The 24756-nt window shown below is 40.9% G+C and overlaps 1 protein-coding gene across 2 annotated transcripts; it reads right to left on the reverse strand.

Moving 5' to 3' along the window:
• lonp2 (lon peptidase 2, peroxisomal) lies at positions 1 to 24554 on the reverse strand. Of its 2 annotated transcripts, none has more exons than XM_074631967.1 (17): positions 24213 to 24554; positions 19334 to 19469; positions 18495 to 18608; positions 16607 to 16738; positions 16264 to 16386; positions 16014 to 16177; positions 14684 to 14778; positions 12653 to 12771; positions 12432 to 12571; positions 10584 to 10725; positions 9676 to 9826; positions 7801 to 7927; positions 5758 to 5900; positions 2878 to 2963; positions 1424 to 1631; positions 1113 to 1303; positions 1 to 1027 (listed from the first exon to the last, which is right to left on the reverse strand). In XM_074631967.1, the coding sequence occupies exons 1-17, from the start codon at positions 24443 to 24445 to the stop codon at positions 797 to 799; spliced, it is 2535 nt and encodes an 844-aa protein (XP_074488068.1). In that variant the 5' UTR covers positions 24446 to 24554; the 3' UTR covers positions 1 to 796. The 2 variants fall into 2 exon arrangements, with proteins under 2 accessions (XP_074488068.1, XP_074488069.1); XM_074631968.1 differs by having other exon boundaries at positions 23993 to 24538.
• Between the last annotated feature and the right edge of the window lie 202 nt (positions 24555 to 24756).

The raw sequence follows: 24756 nt of genomic DNA on the forward strand, positions 1-24756 counted from the left end.
TTTTAACCAGCAATGTTATTTATTAATGCATACAGTCATGACTAGTCTGATAATCTTTTACTACATTTTGTCACTTTCCCTCCAGACAATGTCGGCCTACATGATGCACAGGATTCCAGACATTAAATGGGTCTGATTAGTTCTGCCAGAGAAATGGCATTTTAGATTAAGATTATGTCACAATAACAATATTTGTCCAGACAAATTGTTTCCACACCTCAGGCAGGTAGTATGGGATCTGATACACTACATACAGTTAGTATTGATCAAACTAAATGTATTCTTTGGTTATAAGTTCAAAGCTAAAAAACTTTTCAAAATCTGCGTTAACAAGAACTGGTAAAACATCCACCAAATAGCTGAAATCCGGCTACACTGGATCCCATTGTGAGTGATTAAACACAGTCACCTGAACACATCTCATCAACCTCCATCATCACATACACTAACCATCTCAGCAGATTGCTTTGCCTTGATTTTTCACCACAAACTGTAACAATCAAGCTAAATCGACAAGTGCTGTGGCATTAATCAGTTCACATCCACTTGACTTGGCTACAGCAGTGATGTTAATATAACACTTGTTTATTAAACTGCAGGGCTTGACTCTGTTAAAATTATCTCTTCAATAGGAAAATAATCATTTGAACATGAATAACTCAACAGCAAAGAACCTTAAAACGGTTACAGATCGATAACGCTAGACTCTTAAGATGTCCACGCTGATGACAGACTCACCTCTGTTAGGACTATTCAGGATCACTTCACTGTCAGTGTGTGTGTTTTCATCAGTGTGTTACAGTTTGCTGGTGAGCTGAGGCTGTGTGTGGGTGCTGGCTGTCCCTGGAAAGCCTCCATCAAAGGCGGCGTTCAGCACCTCGTCCAGGTTTGCGGCGGTGACAAAGTCGAGGTTGGCTTTGACGTTGGCTGGGAGCTCCTCCAGATCCTTCTCGTTGCGTTTAGGGAGGATGACGCGCTTCACTCCTGCCCTGTGGGCCGCCAGGACCTTGTCCTTGATCCCGCCCACCTGAGAAAGAAACAGACCAATCCAGTCTGTTAGAACTGTGAAACGGATTTGCATTTTATTTATGTGCTGAAATGGGATAACTCACCGGCAGCACCAGCCCTCTTAGCGTGATCTCTCCTGTCATGGCGACGTCTGATCTGACCAGTCGGCCGCTAAACAGCGAGGCGAGGCAGGTTACTATGGTGACGCCTGCAGAGGGGCCATCCTTGGTGACAGCTCCAGCAGGGAAGTGGAGGTGGATGTCTGTCCCTTCTAGCGGGTCTGGACCCCCCACCACTGTTCAAATCCACACAAATGTCGGGTTGAAATGCGTGTTATTGAGCCTATTTCACAACTTACTTGTTGCAGATTATTTGCATTACTGGCATGTACAGTACAATATCTGAGTGAACTCACTGTTGGTGAGGTGGTAGATCTTAGCATTCGCTCTGAGCCAGCTGATAGCCAGATGTGCTGATTCTTTCATAACGTCTCCCAGCTGGCCGGTAAGAGTGAGCTGGCCTTCTCCCTCCATTCGACTGGCTTCCACAAACAGGATCTCCCCACCAAGGGGGGTCCAGGCCAGGCCAACAGCCACACCGGGCAGGGTGAGCCTCTCAGACACCTTCCAACACAAAACATCTGTAAAGCTGTTTGGTATTCTGAACCTGTCAGATGGTTTGTTTCACAGAACCATCTGAGAAGCCGTCATTGGACAGGTGATAAGATGAACCATCTGTCAATCAAACCAATGCAAGCGAAACTGACTTAAGGCAAAAACATTGCTTTCAGCGCCGTTCTTTGCTCTTCTCTCAATGAAGAAATACTTTCCAGTTCTGATATAACTCATGCTATTGCAGCTTCTACGCTAACCTCTTCAGGAGCCGCCATTGTTGTTTAGAACGAACAGCCGCCTCTCTGTGCGCCCGTAAATGCAGTAGCTCCTGGACGCTGATTGGTCCATTCACTGGCTTGCTGAACACAAATGCATTACTTGATGCCTGACAAGATGGATTTTCGTGTGACATTTGAACCCACGATTCTCACGTGATCTCGTGACATTGCGAGAATCCAGCTGCCGTGCAAGGTTAGTTGTTGGTGGAATAATCAGAATACTAGAATTACCGTCTTGCGGATGTATGCCTAAATTGCGGGTTTACATCTATGCCTATCCAAAATGTCATCACTTCATCATTTTATCTTTTTAGACATGTGTGAAATAGTCATAATTAGCATATGAATTACTGAGTGATGGCCAAAAACGTGTTTTGTGAGGTCACAGTGACCTTGACCTTTGATTACCAAATTGTAATCAGTTCATCCTTGAGTCCAAGTGGATGTCTGTGCCAGATGTAATGCAATTCCCTCCTTCACGAGAATGGTAGGGATGGACGGACAACCCGCAAAACCCCAAAAATGCCTCCGGCCATGGCTGTCGCCGAGGCATAACAAAACAGAAAGACTTTGTAATCTTCAAAAATTCAGAAATGAATGTGAAACACAAAGCCAACATGACCTCATAGTAAGGGAGGGAGAGAGGGAAGGGAGATGAAATGGAATAAAGGAGGGCGAGAGAAGTTTAGAGGCAGGAGAACAAAGAAAAGAGGCATGAAAAAGACAAAATATGGAAGGCTGCTAGAAGACAAACTGTATCGTGTTTCACATTATACTGTATGATGACACCTCAAAGTAGCTGCTGCATTATTCTGACTTTATTTACAGCAGCTGTTGTGGAGCCGTGAGACATCTTCACAGGCTGCCTTTATATTCATGAGAGCGGTCTACAAAGTTCAGGCAGCCACAGAACAAAAACAAATCATATTTAGAGATCAATTGTGCACAGGCCTCTGTAATTGTGTCCTGCTGCTTACCTCCATTTCAAACAGAGGAGGTCCCAGGATGTCTTTCAGGGCGACGTGGTCGATCACTATGGGCATCTCTGGAGGCGCTGCTTTGTCTGAGCACACATGAAATAAACTGAATCCTATTGAAAAGTACTGATGTTGGACATACATTCATCGTGCAGCAACAACATATGTTAATACAAATCTCATGTTTTGGCTTAGAGGTTCCATTGGAAGCAGCCCTGTCTCCTGAAAAATTAAGTTCTCATACAACGAAATTGCATTCTCAATTAAGTTTGGAAGGAAACATGTTTTGTCGCGGATTACGTTCGTCTTTTAAGTATCACAAGTACCTTTGTAAGTCTGCGGACGGACGCAGCGAGTGACGTAGTACAACCAAGGATGTGTAAAGAGAACTGGATACAGCATTGTTCATTCCTATGAAAGTTGCTCAGTGATTCATGATGCCAAAATGGCTCGACTTCCGAATGGAAAAGTACCCGGATCTTCCTGCGATCTTCTGCATCTATTGGGCCCATGGAGCAGGCGCAGTAGAGTCCGCACAGTAACATAGCTCGGTCACGGGGTGACAGCCGTCACGCTGTTGTCACGGTCTGGGTCTCATTCACATGAACGGAGGAAGGAAAATAACTCTGGATTCAGCTATCAGTGCATTTTACAACTTTTAGGACCTAATGATTTAAATAAGGGCTATTCGAGTGTTCGTACTGGGAAGTTGGTTCACCTTAAAAAAAATATCCGTTGAGTTACAGACGTCTCTTTCCCAATGTAAGTATATGGGAAAAAGTATTTTTGCCCCCAATGGCATCACGTCACGGACACGGGAGTTGTAGTACCACCATTTGGCCACTAGGAAAATTGGCATCAACAACCGCCGCTGTTCCTGGGGGCTTGAGTACAACGAGCGACGTGCAGAGCAAGTGACGTAATATATCGAGCGTGAGCGAGAAAGTACACTACTGGCAGGCGGGAGGGGAGACGGATGGGTCCAACAAACACAGGACTTTCCCCAAGTCTTTTCTTGCGTGTTCATTTTGTTTTTACGTAATTTTAAGCCAAACCATGATACTTTTTTTTACTAAGCCTAAACCAGTAGTATTGTTGCCTAAACCTAACTAAGTATTTTTGTTGCGTTTTCGTTTTATTTTGTTTCCATTTGCAACGTTAATCACGTGTTTAAAACTGTTTAAAACTGCGACAGTAATCCGGTAGAAAATACCTTTTCCTCAAAACTTATTTTGGTTACGCAGTTTAGTTGTATGGGCATGTCATTTTGTGGGAGACAGGGTTGCAACAAGAATCACGCAGCTAAATGATTAAAGGAAAAAACGCTTTTCATTTACGTCTATGTTTGAGGAAATCAGTCAAGTGCAGACTGTGAGAAATAATCACATTGCTAAAATGCATGTACATGCACTGCATGCTGAAACCATCCACACGTCTTACACAGAGAAACAGAACTATGGGGGTGAGGCCTCAGAGAGAGAGAGAGAGAAAGAAAGAGAAAGGGAGGTGACAACAGCTGTAACTGAGACTGGAAATTCAGCTGTTACGCACGCATGCACACACAGACATTATGCAAAGATGCACATAAATCCAAACACAGATATTCATCAAACAGTGAAACTACAAACAGTGAACAGAGACATCAAACACACACCGTCCCCTTGGAAAAAATGCAAAATACATGCACAAGAACACACATCATTTACACACACCAATGTTTGTGCTGCGTCTGTGACATCAGTTACCTGGCAACACAGAGGGCTTTCTACAAAGCAGCACAAAACGACTTGCTGATATCCTCTGTTGATCCCCAGCTCTAATGTCTGTCTCCACTCTTTCCCCAAGTGTCTCTATCTAAATAACTGCACCTTTAATACTTTGCAGTATAAAATCTGCTCACTTTTGCTGATTCCATTTCAAACTGACGAGCGTCATCTTGTGCTAATCAGCTGTTACTCTGTGGCCATGGGACACCCACACAGATGTTTTCACTTATTGAGAGCTCTCCTCAACACTGAGTGTTGTGTGCAGACTGTGACATCACTGCTAATCATAGACTGTATATAAGAAGTGGACGTAATCACCGTGATGTCACCCATTGGTTTGTGGACTGCCATTTTGAAGCCTCGAGTTCGACATTTTGGTCGTCTTGGTTTCATTGTGGGTTTTTTTGCAACCAGAAGTGACGCGAGAAGGTGGAGCTAAGTACAACCGTACCATGAATAAGACATTTTTAGGTGACCAAAGAGGTTATAATTAAATTTCATGAACTGAAAACACATTGTGAAAGGGTTAAAATTCTATGACGACAACATAGACAACTAACAGACCGGACAACGCCCCTACTTTATCGTCTATTTGACTGTAACATCACTCTGTATTGAAAAAGACTTGAAACTAGCAAAACTCATGTTTACAATGTTTACTGATAAATCAATTGAGAAGTACCATTTTGTCATTGTTTTGTGTTCTTAATTGATTTATTTTCCCACTCATATCTTGATAAGAGTTTTAAATACTTGACAAATCTCCCCCCAAGGTACATTTTGAATAGATACAAAATTTGATTAATTTTTATTAATCGCGATTAAATATTTTAATCGATTGACAGCCCTAAACGGACTTACGAAGTCACAAGTGTCTGATGGCGCTCGTTGCGTTTGTTTACTAGAAAGTTGTGTTTTTTGGGGTTGACGAGACGAGAGATGGTAGGACTGGTTAGTCTCAAACTACAACGGCACACGTGTTAGTAGATGTGTTATTGTGATTTGACCTCCCACCAATCCAGGCCAGGCCGCCATTGTAAATAAGAATTTGTTCTTAATGACTTGTCTGGTTAAAATACAAGACAGACAGAAACCAGAGAGATTAGGATCTTACCTTCCTCCTGCTGTGTTGGGCCCTCAGGGGTCGAAGCCTGTGTCTTGAGGACTCTGTGACCTTCGGCGACCTTCACAGCCACGGCTCGGCAGATCGCCCCAAACTTCCTCTCTAGGGAGCGCACGCCCGCCTCACGGGTGTAACTGAAAAAAACAAACGCACACAAACAAACAGCAGATGAATACAACTATGTTGGGGATGAGCGTTCACTGGCGCCGCAGCTTCGGTTGCAAGGTGTGTATCAATGATCAGCGTGTGTCAGAGATGAGATCAGGAACACAAACAGTAGGTAAAGCAGTTCATTTCAAAGATGCTGTTATTGGTGGTCATCTTGGTTTGACCTGCGAATGTAGTGCCTGAAAATGCTGATCATTTGCATTAGTGCTGCATTATGAAAGAACAAATCAACAAAGAAGAAAGAAAAATACTACATACTGTATGTGAGGACACTTTTGTTAACCTGCCTGGTTTCTACTAAATCCCCTTAACCCCAAACCACCTCAACCTCTTCTGGTTCTTTTGTGTTTTTATGCGATATAGCCAGTAAAATCCCTCGAAAGATGAGCACCAAGCTGTGTTCGGTTGGGTGTTTCTATAGTAACCAGACTGGAGTGTGTCGAGTGTTGTACTGAGGTCTGCAGGCAGCATACTGCTCACCATCTGAAAAGACCGGAAGCCTGCGGATCAGCAGCTCCATGTTTGACGATTTCTTTTTAAACATGCCAGATAGTTAAATCAGGCTGTTGTGTAGGTTGTACTTACAAATATTACTATTAAAATGAAGTCACACTAGTGATAAAACAATTAGCTGATTATTAGACTAGTCGATTGATAGACTGATTACAGCTTCTTTAATGTCAGGATTTGATGCTTTTCTTCACTGTAACTTGAATGCATTTGGATTTAGGGATGGGACAAAACCAGCTATATAAGGATGTTAAATTGGGCTCCAGAAAATTGTGATCTGCATTTTTCACCATTGTCAGACTAACTGATAGTGAAAACAATCATTTTGTTTTCCAGCTCTAACTCACAGTAAACTGTTTTATCACATTAAACAGAAAATATTTGTAGGAGATCCAAATAAAGACTTTGACTAAAATCTCTCCATGGTGGTAGAAACAATAACCACTGTGGAGGACAACAATGATAATATGGAATCCACTCAGAAGAAACAATAATAGACCAACACACTCGCACTCACACATCTGTTAGATGCTTGCAGGCAAAGGAGGCTGCTCTCAGTCATCTGGTTGAAAGATGTTCTTTCTGATCAAAAGGTCACCCTTCCAGGGAAGTACTACTCAACATTCAAAAGAAATCGCCATTAAACCACTTGACAACTTAATCTCACACTCTGAATGACCAGAAGTGGAATTCCAAGTTAGCCTCAGATCCTGGAGCGCACACTGGGTCCGTCCTTCACAGGATAAAGGGAGAAGCTCTTCAATGAACAAGCAACCTACACACACACACACACACACACACACACGCTCAGTGGCCACTTTATTAGGTACACCTGTACAATCTAGTACAATCCAATACGACTGTTCTGCCATAAAGTTTACTTTTATGTTGCCTACTTTTTTGTTTTGACACTGTCATAGACGTGGTAATTCAATTATTATTAATGTTTGGCTTTGAGGTCATATATATATATAGCTATATATATATATATATAGCTATATATATATATAGCTATATATAGCTATATATATTTATATATAGATATATAGATATATAGAATCGGACCGTTGTCATGAACACTACTTCAACTCATCTTCTGGACAGTGTCTGCAATGGGAGCCACTTTTCACAGTCAATACCGTGACACAACTTTAAGGCAGAAAAACATCACAATATCAACATGCTTAAAAACATTTAAAGTTAGCCACTTTTCTTCATTAATTCATCCAGAAAATATTATTACTAATAAGAGCTGCACACAAAATGTGTCTGTGTGCCTCAATAACTAAGTTGAGTTTAAGTAGTTTCCTTTAAATCATTGTGTAAGTCTTTTTTTATGAATGTGTTTGTGATTACCTGCTGATTATATCCTGGGTGGTTTCCTGCGGTATATGCAGCTGTTGAGGGGTTAATCCATGCTGCTCCAGCTGGTTTCGGATCAGGTGACGGTGAGCTATCTCCACTTTCTCCTCCTGAGTGTAGCCTGAAACACAAGGTTACTAAAGTAGTAAATCAGATTAAGGAGTATTTCACTGACTTACTGCACTCTTATAACGTTGTCGGACTCACGACTGACAGTAGTAGTAAGTATCTAAATCAATGCAGCAAAACCAGAGATATTGTCTTTTTCAAATTATTGCTTATTCCCTCGAATTAGAAACTTGTGCACTAAAATTAGTTAATTCGAGTCCATCAAACTAATAGTGTAATTTGATCAGAATGAGTTTGCTCTACTAGCACATCATTTCTTCCATTACTTACAAATTAGACACTTTACGCCGTCAGTTTACTCAATTTCCTTTCCCCGCGTCCAAAAACATCTCTCTCTCTTAATCCTAGAAACCACACCAAAGGTGAAGGGCACAATATCTAGGTTTTATACAGCTATATTTGTCACTCTCAATGATAACCGAAAACTGGGAAAATTTGTTAGGAAACCGCTATATCAGAAGATCAGTGGTCTAAATACTTACAAATATTCACTCTTGAGAGTGTCCGTTGTCTTTTTGCTGTTTTGTTTTGTTGTTGTTTGCTTGTTTAGTTTTATTTATTTAGTTTTCTCCATTCATTATGTCATCCCTGCTGTGTCTGCACACTGTGTACGTATGAAAAACTCAATAAAAACAGTAAAACAAAATCAAAACTAAGAGAGTAGGGACTGAAGTTGCAGGATACTGTAGCTGGTCGGGTCAGTATGGGAGGAGCACATTGAGCAGATACAAGACACTTTTCCAAAGAAATATCTGTACTTGAGGTAATAACAGAAGTTATCTTCGACAGTTCATTTGTCTCAGTCTCCTAAACATTTTCACTTGGATTGAATGCAGGAATATTTCAATCTTGGACTGAGATATATGGATATTAGTGATGCAACGGTTCAACAAGTCCAAGGCTCGGTTTGTATTGTGGTTTTTGGATCAAGGTTCAGTTTCTTTTGCACATTAGGGAGAAGAAAAACATTTTTAGATTTACTGATTATGAATGATATTTCTATATTATATGAAGCCATAACACTGATTTTATACATGATATAAGGCAGGCTATTTAACGGTGAAGTAGGCCTATGTTCTGATAATTGCCTCTTCTATGTCTCTGGCACCTCATCAGATAAGAGGCTGGCCTGTATTTAGTGGAGCAACAGTTCAACAAGCTCACAGTTCGGTTTGTACGTCGTTGAACGCTTGGATTTTTTACGGTTGGGTTTTGCATCCCTAATGGATATACTTCAGTTTATGACTGTTAAACACAACATTGTTATATGTTATAGGGGATAATAGATTTTGCCATCAAACTGTGGTGATAATAAAGGTGTCGTTTGGTTCAGAAAAACTCATCTTCATGTTAGAGCATCAAGTTTGGAGCAGTTCATGGTGACAGATAAATGCACAGCCAGTGCAAAGAATATGGACTATATCATGTGAATAAGTAACAAACTACTACTTAGACATTTGAAGGAATTAACAAATAATATTCACACATACTATCTTTATATCTAACAGTAATACAACCTATGAATGCCTTTTTCAGTAATAAATTGAGTGGTTGGGGTGTGTGATTGGATACGCAGCTGGACATGGGAGTTGTTTCATCTGTTTCCTGACTACACTGCAGAAAACTCAATTACACAGATGCCTGGGATTAGTTATGCCACCAGAGAAAGAGTTTGGCTTCCAGATCAAATGGAAACTTCGGAGATGATTCCTGAGAGTGTCTCTCTGCACGTGAACCCACCTGGTACCTGCAGCACCTCCATCCTGTCCAGCAGGGCAGGGGGAATGGTCGCTGTGGTGTTTGCAGTGGCAATAAAGAGCACTTGGGAGAGGTCAAAGGCCACGTTGAGGTAATGGTCCGTAAAGCTGTGGTTCTGCTCCGGGTCCAGGACCTAAGGGAACATGTAGAGACCGTTTCAGTGGGTGTGTTTTTAGTATCATGAATTGGTTTACAAATTAAACAGGTGAACATATACATTAAAGGGAAGCAAAACAAATGGTTAAGGTTAAAGTTAACCAGTAGGTTAAAGCTACCCTCCAGTGTATTTTGGCATTTCTATGATATTTATTTGAGTCATTTCCTGACTAAGTTGATTAGAAAAAAAGAAGGTTGTTGGTATAACGGGAAAATGACGCATGACTATAGTAGAAGCTGCAGGTCATATGTCATCCTCCGAGCTTGTGCAGGCGCACTCATGCTCGTTTGCATCTGAGCAGCAGCAAACCGATAAATCTGTTTCCGTCTGACAGTTTGTCTGTCTAGTTAGTTAGCTAGTTCGGTGTAGTTAGCTAGTCTTGTACTGTGTGACCCCCTGTCGCCTGTCAGTCATGTAGTGTGAAAACCACAACGACTTAAAGACTCACAATTACAAGACAGCAAGTGTGAACAGTACAGCGATCTGAAGACTTTGAAAGTTGTGTAGTGTGAACTTAGCTTAACACACAAACACATGGGAAAATAGGGCCCAGTTTGAAAAATACAGAAGTTACCCTTTAAGTTGAGAGTATGGTAGGTATTAAAAAACAGGGAAAACATCTGGTAATTACAGAAGAGGATTAGAACTCAAATCAATTTTTCACATGTGGCCGTAATCCTCTTCCGTAATTACTGCGACACAAGTCATCTGGGAGAGGAAAAACAGAGCTGACCTCTAGCAGTGCAGCTGCCGGGTCTCCTTGCAGGCTCTTCCCCAGCTTGTCCACCTCGTCCAGGAGGAACACAGGATTATTGACGGCCACCGTCTTCAAACCGTTGATGATGCGGCCGGGCATGCTCCCTACGTATGTGCGTCTGGAGACAGGAGCAATAAATAAATAATGACAACAGAAAAGTGCAGAAATATAATGTCTACTTTCTTTTTATTTGCCATGCCAGGTCGACACGCTGGTCCCGCTGTTATTGCATTACCAAAGCAAAGATAATAATAGAATGCAGACAGAGTTCTCCGTGACCAACGCGAGCAGCACGTTCCATCGTATTTAATACTCTTATCAACATGGGAGTGGACAAATATTCTTGCTTTATGCAAATGCACATGTATATATTTATTATTGGAATCAATTAACAACACAAAACAATGATAAATATTGTCCAGAAACCCTCACAGGTACTGCATTTAGCATAAAAAACAATGTTCAAATCATAACATTTCAAACTGCAGCCCAACAGGCAACAACAGCTGTCAGTGTGTCAGTGAGCTGACTTTGCTATGACTTGCCCCATACTGCATGTGATCATTATAAAGTGGGCATGTCTGTAAAGGGGAGACTCGTAGGTACCAATGGATTCCTCAGGTTTTCTAGTTTCATATGATGCGTAGTTAGTGTCGTTAAAACAAATTTGCGTTAACGCGATATTATTGCATTAACTTTGACAGCCCTAGTTGAAAACCTTACATATAGTATAGAGCCACTACTTCTGCAACATCAGCAGCCCAAAAGCTGTATTGAAACAGCTGGTGAGCATTTTAGAATGGACAGACGATTGAAACATTGAGAAATAGCTGATTTATGATTCAATGTGTAAAATAGACCATGGGCTGGGGTGGATGAGGCATGCCAAGCGTTTCCACCCAAAGTGCATAACCAGAAAAGACATAAGATCTGACGTGGACGAGAACATGTGGCCAAAATCTAAAGATCGTATAGATTAGAACAGGAATGTGCATTTTGTGTTTTATTTTCCCCTTCTGTGCCTTTTTTACTGAATTTGTGTTTTTCATTTTTAAACATTTGGAATCAAAGGCAATGTATGTAGGATTTCTTTTTTATCACTGGCAGCAATTTCATGTTGCTAAAACAGCTTTTACTGCAGCAATTCTGTCACTTACTATTTTTTTCCTACTATACATTCTATGAAGTAAAGATGACTCATTCACTTTTAGTGTGTTGCCAGCAATGTACACATTTGACACTCAACCAAAATTACTATAATACTAATAATTGTGTAATGTAGGTGAGTTGCTGTGTTAAGAGTAAACGGTAAACGCTTCTTAGCAATTGTAAAAAAACTATAAATCACACACAGGTGGACTTCCAGGAACCCTGGCAAGATATTAGCAGGATGTTCCAAACGATTTCAATACATCTGGAGCCAGTGTGTTGAAGTGCTACAAATGGATCAAATACAAAAATATTGTATTACCCCTCTCCAGAAGAAAAACTTGAAAGAAATGAGAAAGAAACTAGTTTAATTTGTCTTGTTTTTTTGTCAGTGTGGTGAGTAACTGTCATTCAAAAACATTACTCGCGAGAGCTCATGTTCCACTCAGCAGCAGAGAGCGCTGTGCTCCAATACACCCACAGAGCCAATGTAAACTCCACTATCCAAACAATATACTCACACTGCAGGGGTGCATTGTTTAAGCCAATCTTTCAATTACCCGTGTCCTGAAACTAGATTACGCTGCCTAAGAACAAAGACCACCCTCCAAACTCTCCGCCTCTACTCCAGAAAACTGTTGTAGAGTCTCCAGTAGAGTTGCTATCTTATGATACCTGTGTCCTCGGATGTCAGACTGGTCACAGACGCCTCCCAATGAGATGCGGTGAAACTCTCTGCCCAGCGTCCTGGCTATGGAGCGTCCCACACTGGTCTTACCGACTCCTGGGGGCCCCACAAAGCAGAGAATGGGCCCCTAAAGACAAAGCAGCGGCATGAAATTCACAGATAAATATACGTGACACATTAAATGGACTGAGCGATGTTTTAGACGCACCTTCAGGGAGCTCTTCAGCTGTCTAACAGCCAGGTACTCCAGCACGCGTCTCTTCAGCTTGTCCATGGCATAGTGATCATTGTCCAATACGGTGCGAGCGGCTCGGATGTCCAGGCAGTCTGAAGAGTGTGTGTGTGTGTGTGTGTGTGTGTGTGTGTGTGTGTCAGATGTGGATGAAAGAAAGAAAGTGAAAACATTAGAGTTAGTGAAGCTGCAGAAACAGTAATTTGAGAGAATGAGGAGGAAGAAGAGGACAGTAGAAACAAGTTTGCTTGAAAGTTTTTTAAAAAAGGACAGATAATCCTTCAAAATTGTTCAATGAAAAAGTTATTCAGATTTATTTGCCGGACATACTGTCGCTATGACCTCTGACTCTGCAACTGAATATTAACCCTGTCCCGAACTTTTGAAATCTCCACTGATCTGAGGTTACTTGTTATTGAGGAAGTCTGCAGTCAACAGCAGAGACAAAACAAAGCAGCGGAATAGAATGTGTCGAACACAAGTGTGCTTATGTAAGTGGGCCTAATATGCAGATACTGTGGCTGGCCACCACAAACACATCAGATCTTTGCATGGTTTCTGTTGGGGAAAGATTATTATCGCTTTGGAATTTTGAAGGAAATGACTCTGGGTTCACATTTGGTCATGAGTGATACAGGATGTGAGGCTTCTAAGTGGAAAAAGTACTTTATTCAAAGCTGCATTAACCCTGTGAGACCCACGATACACTCATTGTTGTCTTTTTTAGGAGGGAGGGGGGGGGGGGGGGTCTTTAGGGGGATATAACAGGTCAGCAGTAGATGTCACATAGAAGTGGTGTACATCATCTGAAAGAATGGGAACCTGAAGATTAATTTCTAGTGATAAATCATGAATACACATTAATGAATTAAGTTGTTGCAGCAATTTAATTTAAGCCATGGTGTGAGTTGGTGTCAAAAGCTTTTGACATTTGGAGATTTCTGCAATAATTGCATTTTTCGGCAATTGGATGGCGAGCACTTCTGTTCTGGAAACTGCTCAGAAACCCCCTTATCATCAATCTACCTGGGAAAGCCATCCATCCTCTGAATGCTCTAGGTCTCTAGTTTGTGGCTGTAAAGTTTCATGAGGCTGTGATCATCCTAGAGGTCACCACAGGTCATTTTATACAGTGATGTCAAGTTTTAAAATCACATCATCACACATGAATAGGATAATCACAGTCTCATGAAACTTTACAGCCACAAACTAGAGACCTAGAGCATTCAGAGGATGGATGGCTTTGGGTTGACAATAAGGAGGTTTCTGAGCAGTTTCTAGAACAGACATGCTCGCCAACTCACAGCATGGCTTTTTCTATGGTGTTCTTTAAGGTCTTGGTGTCTTAATGTGGTATTTTGGAGGGATTATTGATTATTTCTATCAATTCTTGAGTGGTAACAAATTGTTAAATTTTGCAACAATATCGGTGTAACAAATAGTATCAACCCAAAAATTGCTACAACTTGACACATAGTGCTGCATCTCAAATTAATCTCCAGTTTCCCAGCTTTCAGATGATGTACACCACTTCTATGTGGCATATACTGTTAACCTTTTATCTACCCCTGAACATCATCTGTCAACCACCCTTACCCCTCTAAAAAAGGAGTGTAGAGGTTAATTCGGTCCAAAGACAACAGAGAGTTCCAGCAGACACGCTTCAAAGCAAAAGCAGCGCACCAGAAAAAATATGAGACTGATTACGTTGAAATATTCAACAGAGTTTTCACACCAGTCACCACATGTTAAGCACTGCTTAGCATTAAAACATGTGTCAGGGGGATAGCGTCAGCTTAGCTCCATTTAAAGTGAAAAAATATGGCTTCCAACAACGCTTAAGCCATCACGCATATTTTTAACACTAATGACGCTTGTAATTGTTTGGCCAGGGCGCAAAGACACAGCTGTAGTGGTATTAGAGAGATCTCGTGCAGTATCTGAAGCGTCTGACATTTGTGATTTGTGGACCTTGACTCCACCAATGGGCGCTTCCAGCTTGCTTACCTTTGGTGCTTTTGCTCCATGGCAACTCTACCATCAGATCCAAGTAGTTTCTGGTCAGGGCATACTCGGGCATGGACTGAGGCATCTTCTTCATTCTGAATAAAGATGAATGAGATTAAATGTAACTCTGGTCAGACTGTGGACAGGGAAAAACCACATCTGAGTAATGATTTGAAGGGATCAAAGAGTATTGAAAGGGTTCAAACAGCTTTAAAATGATGGATTCTTATTCAAATCAAGCTTTGTTCTCATAAAAACATTTTTTATATTAAATTATTAGTGCATGATCTATCGGCATGTGTCATTATGTAACCAAAAATATTGGCTTTTTATAACTGTGACTCGGTAGTTTGATCAAGAAACCTACTGCAAATAAAGGCATACCGTAAAACTTCAATTAAAAGCCGAATCCTTTTTACTCACCGAGTGTGCTATTGCTTTTGTCAATATTGCGGTTATATTCTCCACAATTCAATCGTACAGTTCATTTTATGGAATCCATAAGCACCAAAGTATTCTTCATTCGGATTTATGGTGCTGTTGATCGCTGCTAGACCGCCCGTTAGGTGCGTGCCTCCCTTTGTGTTGTTTTTGAAAGGCTAAACGCCAACAAATGTTAATTGAAGCAGAGTGTTTCGTTTGATAGAAGTTTGTAAATGATTACATAGATCTTTTTCCAATTAATGTTGACTTTTGTACTGAAGACTGAGTCAATTACAGTGAGAGATGCCGAGTGCCGCGTCGCTGGTGTGTGAAAAAGAGAGATAGAAAGAAAGACAGGGCACGCAATGTTTCTGTCAGTTATTCATAATAATAATTAGAAATGTCAACGTTATTAAGCTTTTAAGCTTCAAACTATTTGGTACAATGGTAAACAAGAGAAACGAATAAGAAGAAGTGGTCATAAAGTCTGAATATGTGCCCATTCCTCGATTATTTACATTCCTTTAGTCCGTAAGGGTTCACCAATCAAAAGAATCAAGGGGACTTAAAACGAGCGTTGTTCACTGTCTCGAAGCAAGATCAAATGAATGATTCATAATTGATATGTTACTCGATAGCCTAATTTTTATACAAGTAACATTCAATCAGGTTTAAATAATCATATTGATAGTATTTCCCATCTTTTCGGAGCATGAGGTTTGTGCGAAAGGAATTAAAGGCCCGTCACATATCTACGCAGGTTGAGTTCAGTGGTTGAAGCATATAAAAGCCCGGGCTATTAATTCCAATTCTACGGTATTTTAAACTATGGCTGTTAAATACATTTCAGAGATAATTAGGACAGACTACTGAACACAAATGTCACGGCTCATCAGGGCGAGATCACCTCTTGAGCTCTTTCAGGCAAACTCTGAGTGCAGCTTCGGGCATCTTGGCACCTTTGACCTTCCTTTCCAAGGCTGCAGTGTCATCGCCGTCCTCATCTTCATCTTCCTCATCTAGGTTGAACTGCCTGCCCGGAAACACTCCGCCTTTACGCACCGATAACACCTGAACAGATGAGACACGGAGCGGTGAACAGGCATATGAATACGGATGTCGTTGATAGGGAAATGAGAAAGGTAAATATTTGTTACCCTCTTCTCATTGTCAGGACTTTTTTTCCTGGTTTTCTGCAGCAGCTTTAGTCCCTCTATCTGTCTGGTCAACATGGGCAGAGCCTTCTTAAATCGGTCCTCCAAGGCCACTGCATCCAGGACCTTCACAGCACACATGGAGATACAAAAACTTGATTTCAAATATACATTCACTTCAGAAAAAAACTCTTTACATTAAGCCCATTCTAATGTATGTAGTATTTGACATGTTTCTCATTGGCACCATATGGTGGTAGCTTCAAATAAGTCACATCCTGTTTTTTTCTTCTTGTAAGTAATTAGTTTGAAATTAGGCTGACACAGACCCAACACATCACTTCACCTGTAGTTTCTCCTTGTTTGAGGTGCGGATCATGGAGGCTACCACATCAGGTAGAGTTTCCCTGGGCAGGCTGTCCAACAGACGCCTGAACTTAGCCACCACTGGAACTGACATGTCCAACATACCTAACAACTACACACACACAAACACATTAACACAAACACACACACACACGGTCGGATTAGATTTATTGACACAATTAGACGTGTTGTCAAGGCTAAAGTCTAATCCATCACAGCATGTTGCAGTTATGACCAATCAGTTTATTGCATGTTTTTATCCTCTATTTAATTTTATTTCACTCATTTATTTTTAAATCCTCTTCATGCGTGTCTTTTTATATTGCTTTGTGTTTATTTCATATATTTCTTTAAATGCCTTTCTCTCTTATGTAATGCACGTTAAAATGCCTTTTTGTTGAAAAGTGCAATACAAATGAATTGGCCTCGCCTTGCCAATAACGGATAAGATGAATGTTGCCTGTTTCTTGTTATAATCTTTTGACATACCAGAGTTCATATACAGACTGTTCCAGGAATTCTGGTATAAATTATGGAATAAATCGTGAATGCAATGACATACGATAAAGCCTTTTCATTAAATGATGAATGAGCTTGCAAATACTTTTGAATTTTGGCTTCCATTAGTGCTACGCACCTGCTGCAGGTCTTGACACAGTAAGATGAGATAAGATAAGAAAGATCTTTATTCATCGTGAAGGAAGTCTGTGTGCTCAATGTTCCAAGATAATGCTGTAATGCACCAGTGAAGGCAGTGAAGAAGAACTAAGCTTGTAAATACAAATGTAAGCAATGCGTGATTTAAAACACTTAAAAACAGTTTTTTATATTTATTAAGGATAAACAGTGTTTTGGTGAGTAACACGGAATACAAACATAACTTTTGTTTGTTTGTGGGAAAACGCCACAGGACACCTTTAACAAATTTTGCAATCAACAGCTGGTCCATATGGTCTTAACAATGCAGGGAGTCCTCCTTTTTTGTGGAGGCAACCAGCTATGGGGCCATTATTGTAGCAAAACTATTTGCAAATGTGTGTGGAGAGTTGTGTAACTGTATCTCAATTCGTGTATCCGTAATTTGAGTTGTAAATGTGTGAAGGAATCTTGAAATGTGTACTCAGATTTGTGAATGTGTACAGGAATCTGCAAATGTGTATTCAAAATCGCTGTCTGTGTAATCAGATTTGTAAATGTGTGAAGAAAATCTCCAAATGGTATTTTGATTTTGTGTATGGAGATTTGTATGGACAAATCTGTAAATGCGTACATACAGTACATCTGTAACTATGTAGACCATCTGTAAATACTTACATACATCTGTAAATCTGTAAATGTGCAATCTCTGAAGGACAAACCTATCTGTTTTCTTTTAGATCTCGGACCATTACTGGAACTACATGGGAACTGAGAAGGAATGAGAATTTCTTGGTAGAGGGCTCTTATCTGGAAAGACAGTCTCTGTAGAAAGTACCTCTGTAACTGGCTTATTTTATAAGCAGAACGGTGGAACCTGCAAACTGAAGTCAGTGAATGAACGGCAAGAAGCTCCTTCTTTCCTGTAATTTAATTTATTTTGTAATTATCATAATCTATCATTTAAGTAATGTTTTTTTCCCTACCTCTGAAATGGCAAAAAAAAAAATGTAAATAAAAATAACACCAAAAAGAAGACGCTGTTTTGTAGACTAGGACGACAAGCAGTAAATTTTGAATTGTTTTAGGGACATTTTGTGTTTTTTCCACCCTTGATTGAGCCAAATCTTTAACTTAATCAAGTACTCTAGGGAGTTTTTTCTTTGCTTGTTTACTACCTCTCTTTGTCTTTCTCAGTCGCATATACAAAAGGTACACCCACACAAACACACCTGTAGAGCAGCCTGGTAGAACTTCTGGGACAGCTCCCCCAGCTCTCCGTCTTCTGCTGTGACACCCTCTGTCGCTGGGGTCGTGTACTGCTCCAGTTTATCCAACTGCTCCACCTGCAATTTTTTTCCAATTAGAAAGGTACATATTGCTGTCTCCCACATTTGCATTGTGATATACTGAATGACGTGTTTTTGGTCTTAAATTGGAAAAGAAAGATGAGCTATGAGTTATTCAAACGGGATCAAAAAACACCGTTCATAATTTTTCTGAAATAAGGTCCCATGTTGGTCCACCAGAAGGGGCGGGACTTAAATTAAAAAACTTAAACTTAATAAATAACTATAAACTTATAGAAGATAAAGCAGGGCATGGCTACCTTGTGATTGACAGGTGGCTACCACGACGTTGTCCGGTCTGGGAAATATCCAGTGTTTTCGTCTTACAACTGTAAGTCTTTCACAGTGTGTTTTCAGTTCATTACAGTTAATTGTAACATTCTGGTCGCCTAAATATGTCTTAATCAATGTCCGGTTGTAATTAGCTCCACCCTCTCGTGTCACTTCGGGTTGCAAAAAACCTATGGTACTGGCCAACACTTGTTACAGTGGTCAGTTTTACTGACTTTCACTGGATGGCTAGTATTAAAGGTTCCCTGTTGAGTTTCAGACCTCTAGTAGCGCTATGCAGCCATTTTTCTATGAATGGGTCACCGTTTTGTTTCTCTCATGCCCACATGGCAGCTTTAAGTTAATCATTAACTGTGAGACATTCTCAGAATGATAGGGTTGTTGATCTTAAATAAACTATTGCCTGATATTGAATCATTTTGTTTTTTTACCTCTGCCAGGACAAAGGGTCGCTCCTTAAGCAGACTTGTCACACTGAAGCGGCACAATCCGGTGATGAGGAGGGTGTAGTGGGGCTTCGGCCAGTTGCTGCCCACCACCTGCACTGCTATCCCCGCTGTACCAATTCTACAGAGAGACAGAGTGAGAGAGAGAAGGTTAGAGCGAGACAGAGGAGGTGGTTGATGACAGACAAACCGCTGAATCACGGCCAAGTTGGCCAGTCCTGACCTTCATAGCGGCATTACTTTACACTTAACGATAATCTACTCTGATTGTTTCAAGCCTTCACTGGTCGGAACCTCTCGGAGACCTGCTATTTTGGATCAAACCACTCTACTATAATCGGCGGGTCTACTGTAGTGTTTGGATATCTCTAATTTGAGTCTCACGTCAATAGCCACTAAGAGCCAAGCTTAGCTGTCACATGGTGTACCGGACCCAATAAACCTTAAACAGTAATTTATTCAAAGCATTATTTGCGTTGACAGAATGATTCACAAGTTGATTTTTCATAAACAGCGCTTTCAATTTCACAGCTTCATCCAAATCTTTATCCCGTGTCTTTATTTCTCCTCAGTGAAAAGTGTTGCTGGCACCTTGTCAAAACATGGGGGCCTCAATGTCTTAAGCAAGACAATATTGGTCAAACGACGTGACATACGTGACATTCCCACATTTTACTGGCACAAAAATCAGGAATTCTTTTCGTGTGACAGCTCAAATAGTTTCTTAACAGTTCAGTGGCGGCTTAAAATATTACTGTGAGTGACCATGGCAGTGCAGCAGGACATTGCACAACTTGTAGCTACGCATCGATACACTAATCTCCAGCTTCTTGTGATGTTTCTTGACTCACCCTTCCACACAAACACAAAACATGTTCCTGATTATGGGCTTGCAGTGGTGAGGACATAAATTCCTGTGTTTTGATGACTACAGTTATGTATGAATGGATGGTGGCTGATTTGAGAAGTCTTCTAAGGTGGCTCTAAATCAAAGACACATGTACAGCTTACTGGAAAAGATGATTGGATAACTAGCATTTAATCCCTCTCTTCCCCTAACACCCATGACATGTTACTGTGGTCTACCACAACAACACAAGGGACAGGGACATAGATTGTCTTCTGTCTTTTAAAATTTATAAGCTCCCCCGCTGCACCCTGGAGGCTTTATTGCATCTAAACTAGCTATTTGCAAGCAGTGGGAGGTCACAATGCAGGGCTAAGATGCCAAGTTGAGTGCCTTATTCAAGGATACCACAGTTTTTATCCCATTAACTGTGGTTGAAAGAGAGACAACCCATCCAGAGACAAACAATTGCTACTTAGTAACCAGACTGACCGGGTAGACTGCTGGTGGAAGGTTAAAGTCCAACTCTCTGTGCTTGGCTGCAAGAAAAGTACAGTTTAGCAGTGGCTTTGCAGCCAAGCACAGAGAGTGGTACTTGGAAGATATATATATATATATATATATATATATATATGGTAGCTTGTCAATAAGGAGGCTAAATAACGCTCCGCACTTGCGCAAAATTTGGGCGAGGAAAAACTATCATGGCCATTTTCCACGTGGTTTCCCTTGACCTCTGACCTCAAGATATTTAATGAAAATGGGTTCTATGGGTACCCACGAGTCTCCTCTTTACAAACATGCCCACTTAATGATAACCACATGCAGTTTTCTGCCAAGTCATAGTCGAGTCAGCACACTGACACACTGCCAGCTGTTGTTGCCTGTTGGGCTTGAATTTGCCATGTTATGATTTGAGCATATTTGTTATGCTAAATGCAGTACCTGTGAGGGTTTCTGGACAATATTTGTCATTGTTTTGTGTTGTTAAATGATTTCCAATAATAAATATATACATAAATTTGCATAAAACAAGTATATTTGCCCACTCCCATGTTGATAAGAGTATTAAATACTTGACAAATCACCCTTTAAAAAGGTACACTTTGAACAGATTCACCTTTTATATATATATATATATATATATATATATATATATATATATATATATATATATATATATATATATATATATATAGAAAGATAATCATAAATTTAAAAGTAATAATGTCAAAAACTGCCACAGGGAGACAATGTAGACCAGGTCTTGGTAATGGTATGAACATCTGTATACGGTCACAGATGCTATTTCACAGTATGGGTTATATAACTTAATTTTTCCAGTGCCTTGGACAGGAGGTTAGTTGTATTTCCCTTTGCACCGTTGGTTCAAGCTATAGAGAGTTCCAGAGAGATGATGATAATAATAATAATGAGAGATTATGGGGAGGCTTCCACCTTAATAGTAACAATTACTTTGGCAGATGTCAGACCACAAATAGTATTAATAATAATAATACATACATGTTCCAGATAACACATGTGCAACTCCAGACCAAAAGTATTTCACAACTGGGCAGTCCCAACGCTTCCCACTTCATTATTAGTACATAGTGTGTAAATGGGTGCAGGACAGAGGTGGAATTTGAAATGTTTTCTGGGAGTCAAATAAAAGTCTTTGGAGGAATTTAAAATTAATGATTTGATAGTTATAGTTTCGAGGTTAGAGGGCCACATTTTTCCGAACTCTTTTCCAATTAATCGACAGATGCCATTCCAGACCCAATGACGGACATGTAAACTCTTGGAATTTCTTGTACATATTAGATACAAAGCCCTCCCATTTGGGTTAAGTTATTATATCATTTTCTTTTTTTTCTGAGATCTTCAAATGATCTTTGACCTTCATTATTGATACTTTGGGAAAGAGTATGAATACCGTATTTAGAGCAGAAAGGGAAGACCAAGGTTTTATACTCTAAACAAAGCAACTTGTTTTGGAAAATTGGCATGCGTATGATTACACAACCCAATTTCCCAATATTTCAGCCTGCTGCAATGTTTAAATAGAGTGAGATATATCATAATGGGGCCAATTTTTCACCTGGGGGACCACAAGGCGTTCCCAGGCCAGACAAGATATATAATCTCTTTCTGGAGCCTCTTACCAGTTGGACGTGCCCGGAAAACCTCCAAAGGGAGGCGTCCAGGAGGCATCCTGATCAGATGCCCGAACCACCTCAGCTGGCCCCTTTCGATGCAAAGGAGCAGCGGCTCTACTCCGAACTCCCTCCGGATGTCTGAGCTCCTCACCCTATCTCTAAGACTGAGTCCAGCCAACCTACGAAGAAAGCCCATTTCGGATGCTTGTATCCGCGATCTCATTCTTTCGGTCATTACCCAAAGCTCATGACCATAGGTGAGGGTTGGAACGTAGATGGACTGGTAAATCGAGAGCTTGGCCTTCCGGCTCGGCTCCCTTTTCACCACAACAGTCCGGTACAGCGCCCGCATAGCTGCAGATGCTGCACAGAAGTACGTGTCCATCTCCCGCTCCATTTTTCCCTCACTCGTGAACGAGACCCCGAGATACTTAAACTCCCTCACTTGGGGCAAAGACTCATTCCCCACCTGGAGGGCGTAATCCACCGTTTTCAGGCAGAGCACCATGGCCTCAGACTTGGAGGTACTGACTCTCATCCCGACCGCTTTACATTCAGCTGCGAACCGCCCCAGTGCGCACTTAAGGTCACGGTTCGATGAAGCCAACAGAGCCACATCATCTGCAAAGAGCAGCAATTTACAGATGTCTCTTTATACATTCATGGCTTCGGACTCATTGGCGTTCTCAGTCCAAAATGGCAGAAGCGCTACTGCAGCGCCATCTAGTGGCTGTTGTCAAAAAAGCATCAACGTTTTGTCTCTTTGCTTCTATACTCTTTGCCCATACTAACATACTATTTAGTAAGCCTGAAAACAAAATTGTATGTCCCAATACATAGTATGTCAAATACAGTATGCCAAAAAATACTAGGATGTCCTACTGCATTATGCAGTATGCAAGTCAGCATGCTTTTCTGGCTATCTTGACTCCCAATCCCCTGCCCAGCGGATATATGAGCAAGAGATCAAAGTTCAAGGTGCAATGTTATGACGAAGTAGTAAACCCATGTTCCAATTGTACTGCATGGAACAGTACGTACTTTGTAAGGGCAGCTTCAGTATGTACTCAAAAGTAAAAAGAAAAAGTATGCAATTTGCTTGCATGTAGGCTACGTTGAATTGGGACACGCTGTTACCAAATTGTTGTCCATGTAGGTCTAAAACCTCGCTAATAGTAGTTGAATGCTATATTTTTTTGTATAAGAGTGTGTTTCCCTTTTCAAATTGTTTAATTTTAAGGCTTTAAAAAGTAAAGATATTTAGTCTTCACAAAAAAATGATTTGAGAAAAATCTACTTGTTCCATACTCGATCCCCCGCTCAAACTGCAAAACAAAAGGTGATCGGGCCTTTTCTGTCTTAGCCCCAACTCTCTGGAATCACCTCCCCCAATCTACTAGAGCTGCTGAATCTATGGACTGTTTTAAGCAGTTTATATCTCTATAGGCAAGCCTTTCTATAGGCCTCATCCACATGTATGTTTGTCTGTTTTTGTTTGATCTGTTTCTCATTGTCTCTGTGTGTCACATTGTAATTTGTCCTTGTGTTTTTCATTGTTTGATGTTTCTTCTTGTGTGTGAAACGCTTTGTAACGATGTGTTTTAAAAGGTGCTATATAAATAAAGCTTTATTTACTTTACTATACTTTAGCTGTGTTTTTTTTTCTTCCTTATCCCTGTAATAATCTGGCGTCCCCTAAGGTTTGTCTACTTGAGGGGGTCCCGACCCCCAGGTTGGACATCCTGTACCAGTCAGCTGCAGGTCTCTCACCTCCAACACAAACTAAACACCACCTCATCAAACTCAGGACATGACTCCACGGTGTACTCTCGATACATAAGGAGATGTTGATTACTTGTGCAAGGCTGGCAGGTCGTCGGAGTCGCTCTCCGGGTCTCTGGTGTTGGGGATCAGTCCTATGATGGTGCTCTTCAGAGACGTCCCCTTCAGCAGCCGCTGGCTGACCAGCTGCATGTTCCTCGGAGAGTCCACGCTGAACCGGACCGTGGATCCGGGCAGCAGCACTCCTTCATGGGTCAGCAGCAGCGGGAGACGGCTCGGGATCTGGATCCCGCCGCTGGAGGTCATTGTCCGATGTTTACCAGAAGCTAGGTCACTCACTGTCTATATAACACTCAACTCAAAACAAGTCTCACTCCTCTGAACTGTCAGAGTGTAAACAACAGAAGACTTCCGGCTAGTACTTTCAAAATAAAATCCTCATTGACGACCCGAACACATAATTAACCAACAAGTGTACAAATAAATGAAGCATGTGTTCAAAGATAATGTTTCTGAAATCAAAACGAGGTTTGTTTTGTTTACATACTCATTTTTTGCATCATTCTTTGCCATGAAATGGTATATTTAGGATCTACCATTGCTGGATTGGCTACGGT

The sequence above is a fragment of the Sebastes fasciatus genome, chromosome 4 (assembly GCF_043250625.1).
Source record: "Sebastes fasciatus isolate fSebFas1 chromosome 4, fSebFas1.pri, whole genome shotgun sequence".
Lineage (NCBI taxonomy): Eukaryota > Metazoa > Chordata > Actinopteri > Perciformes > Sebastidae > Sebastes > Sebastes fasciatus.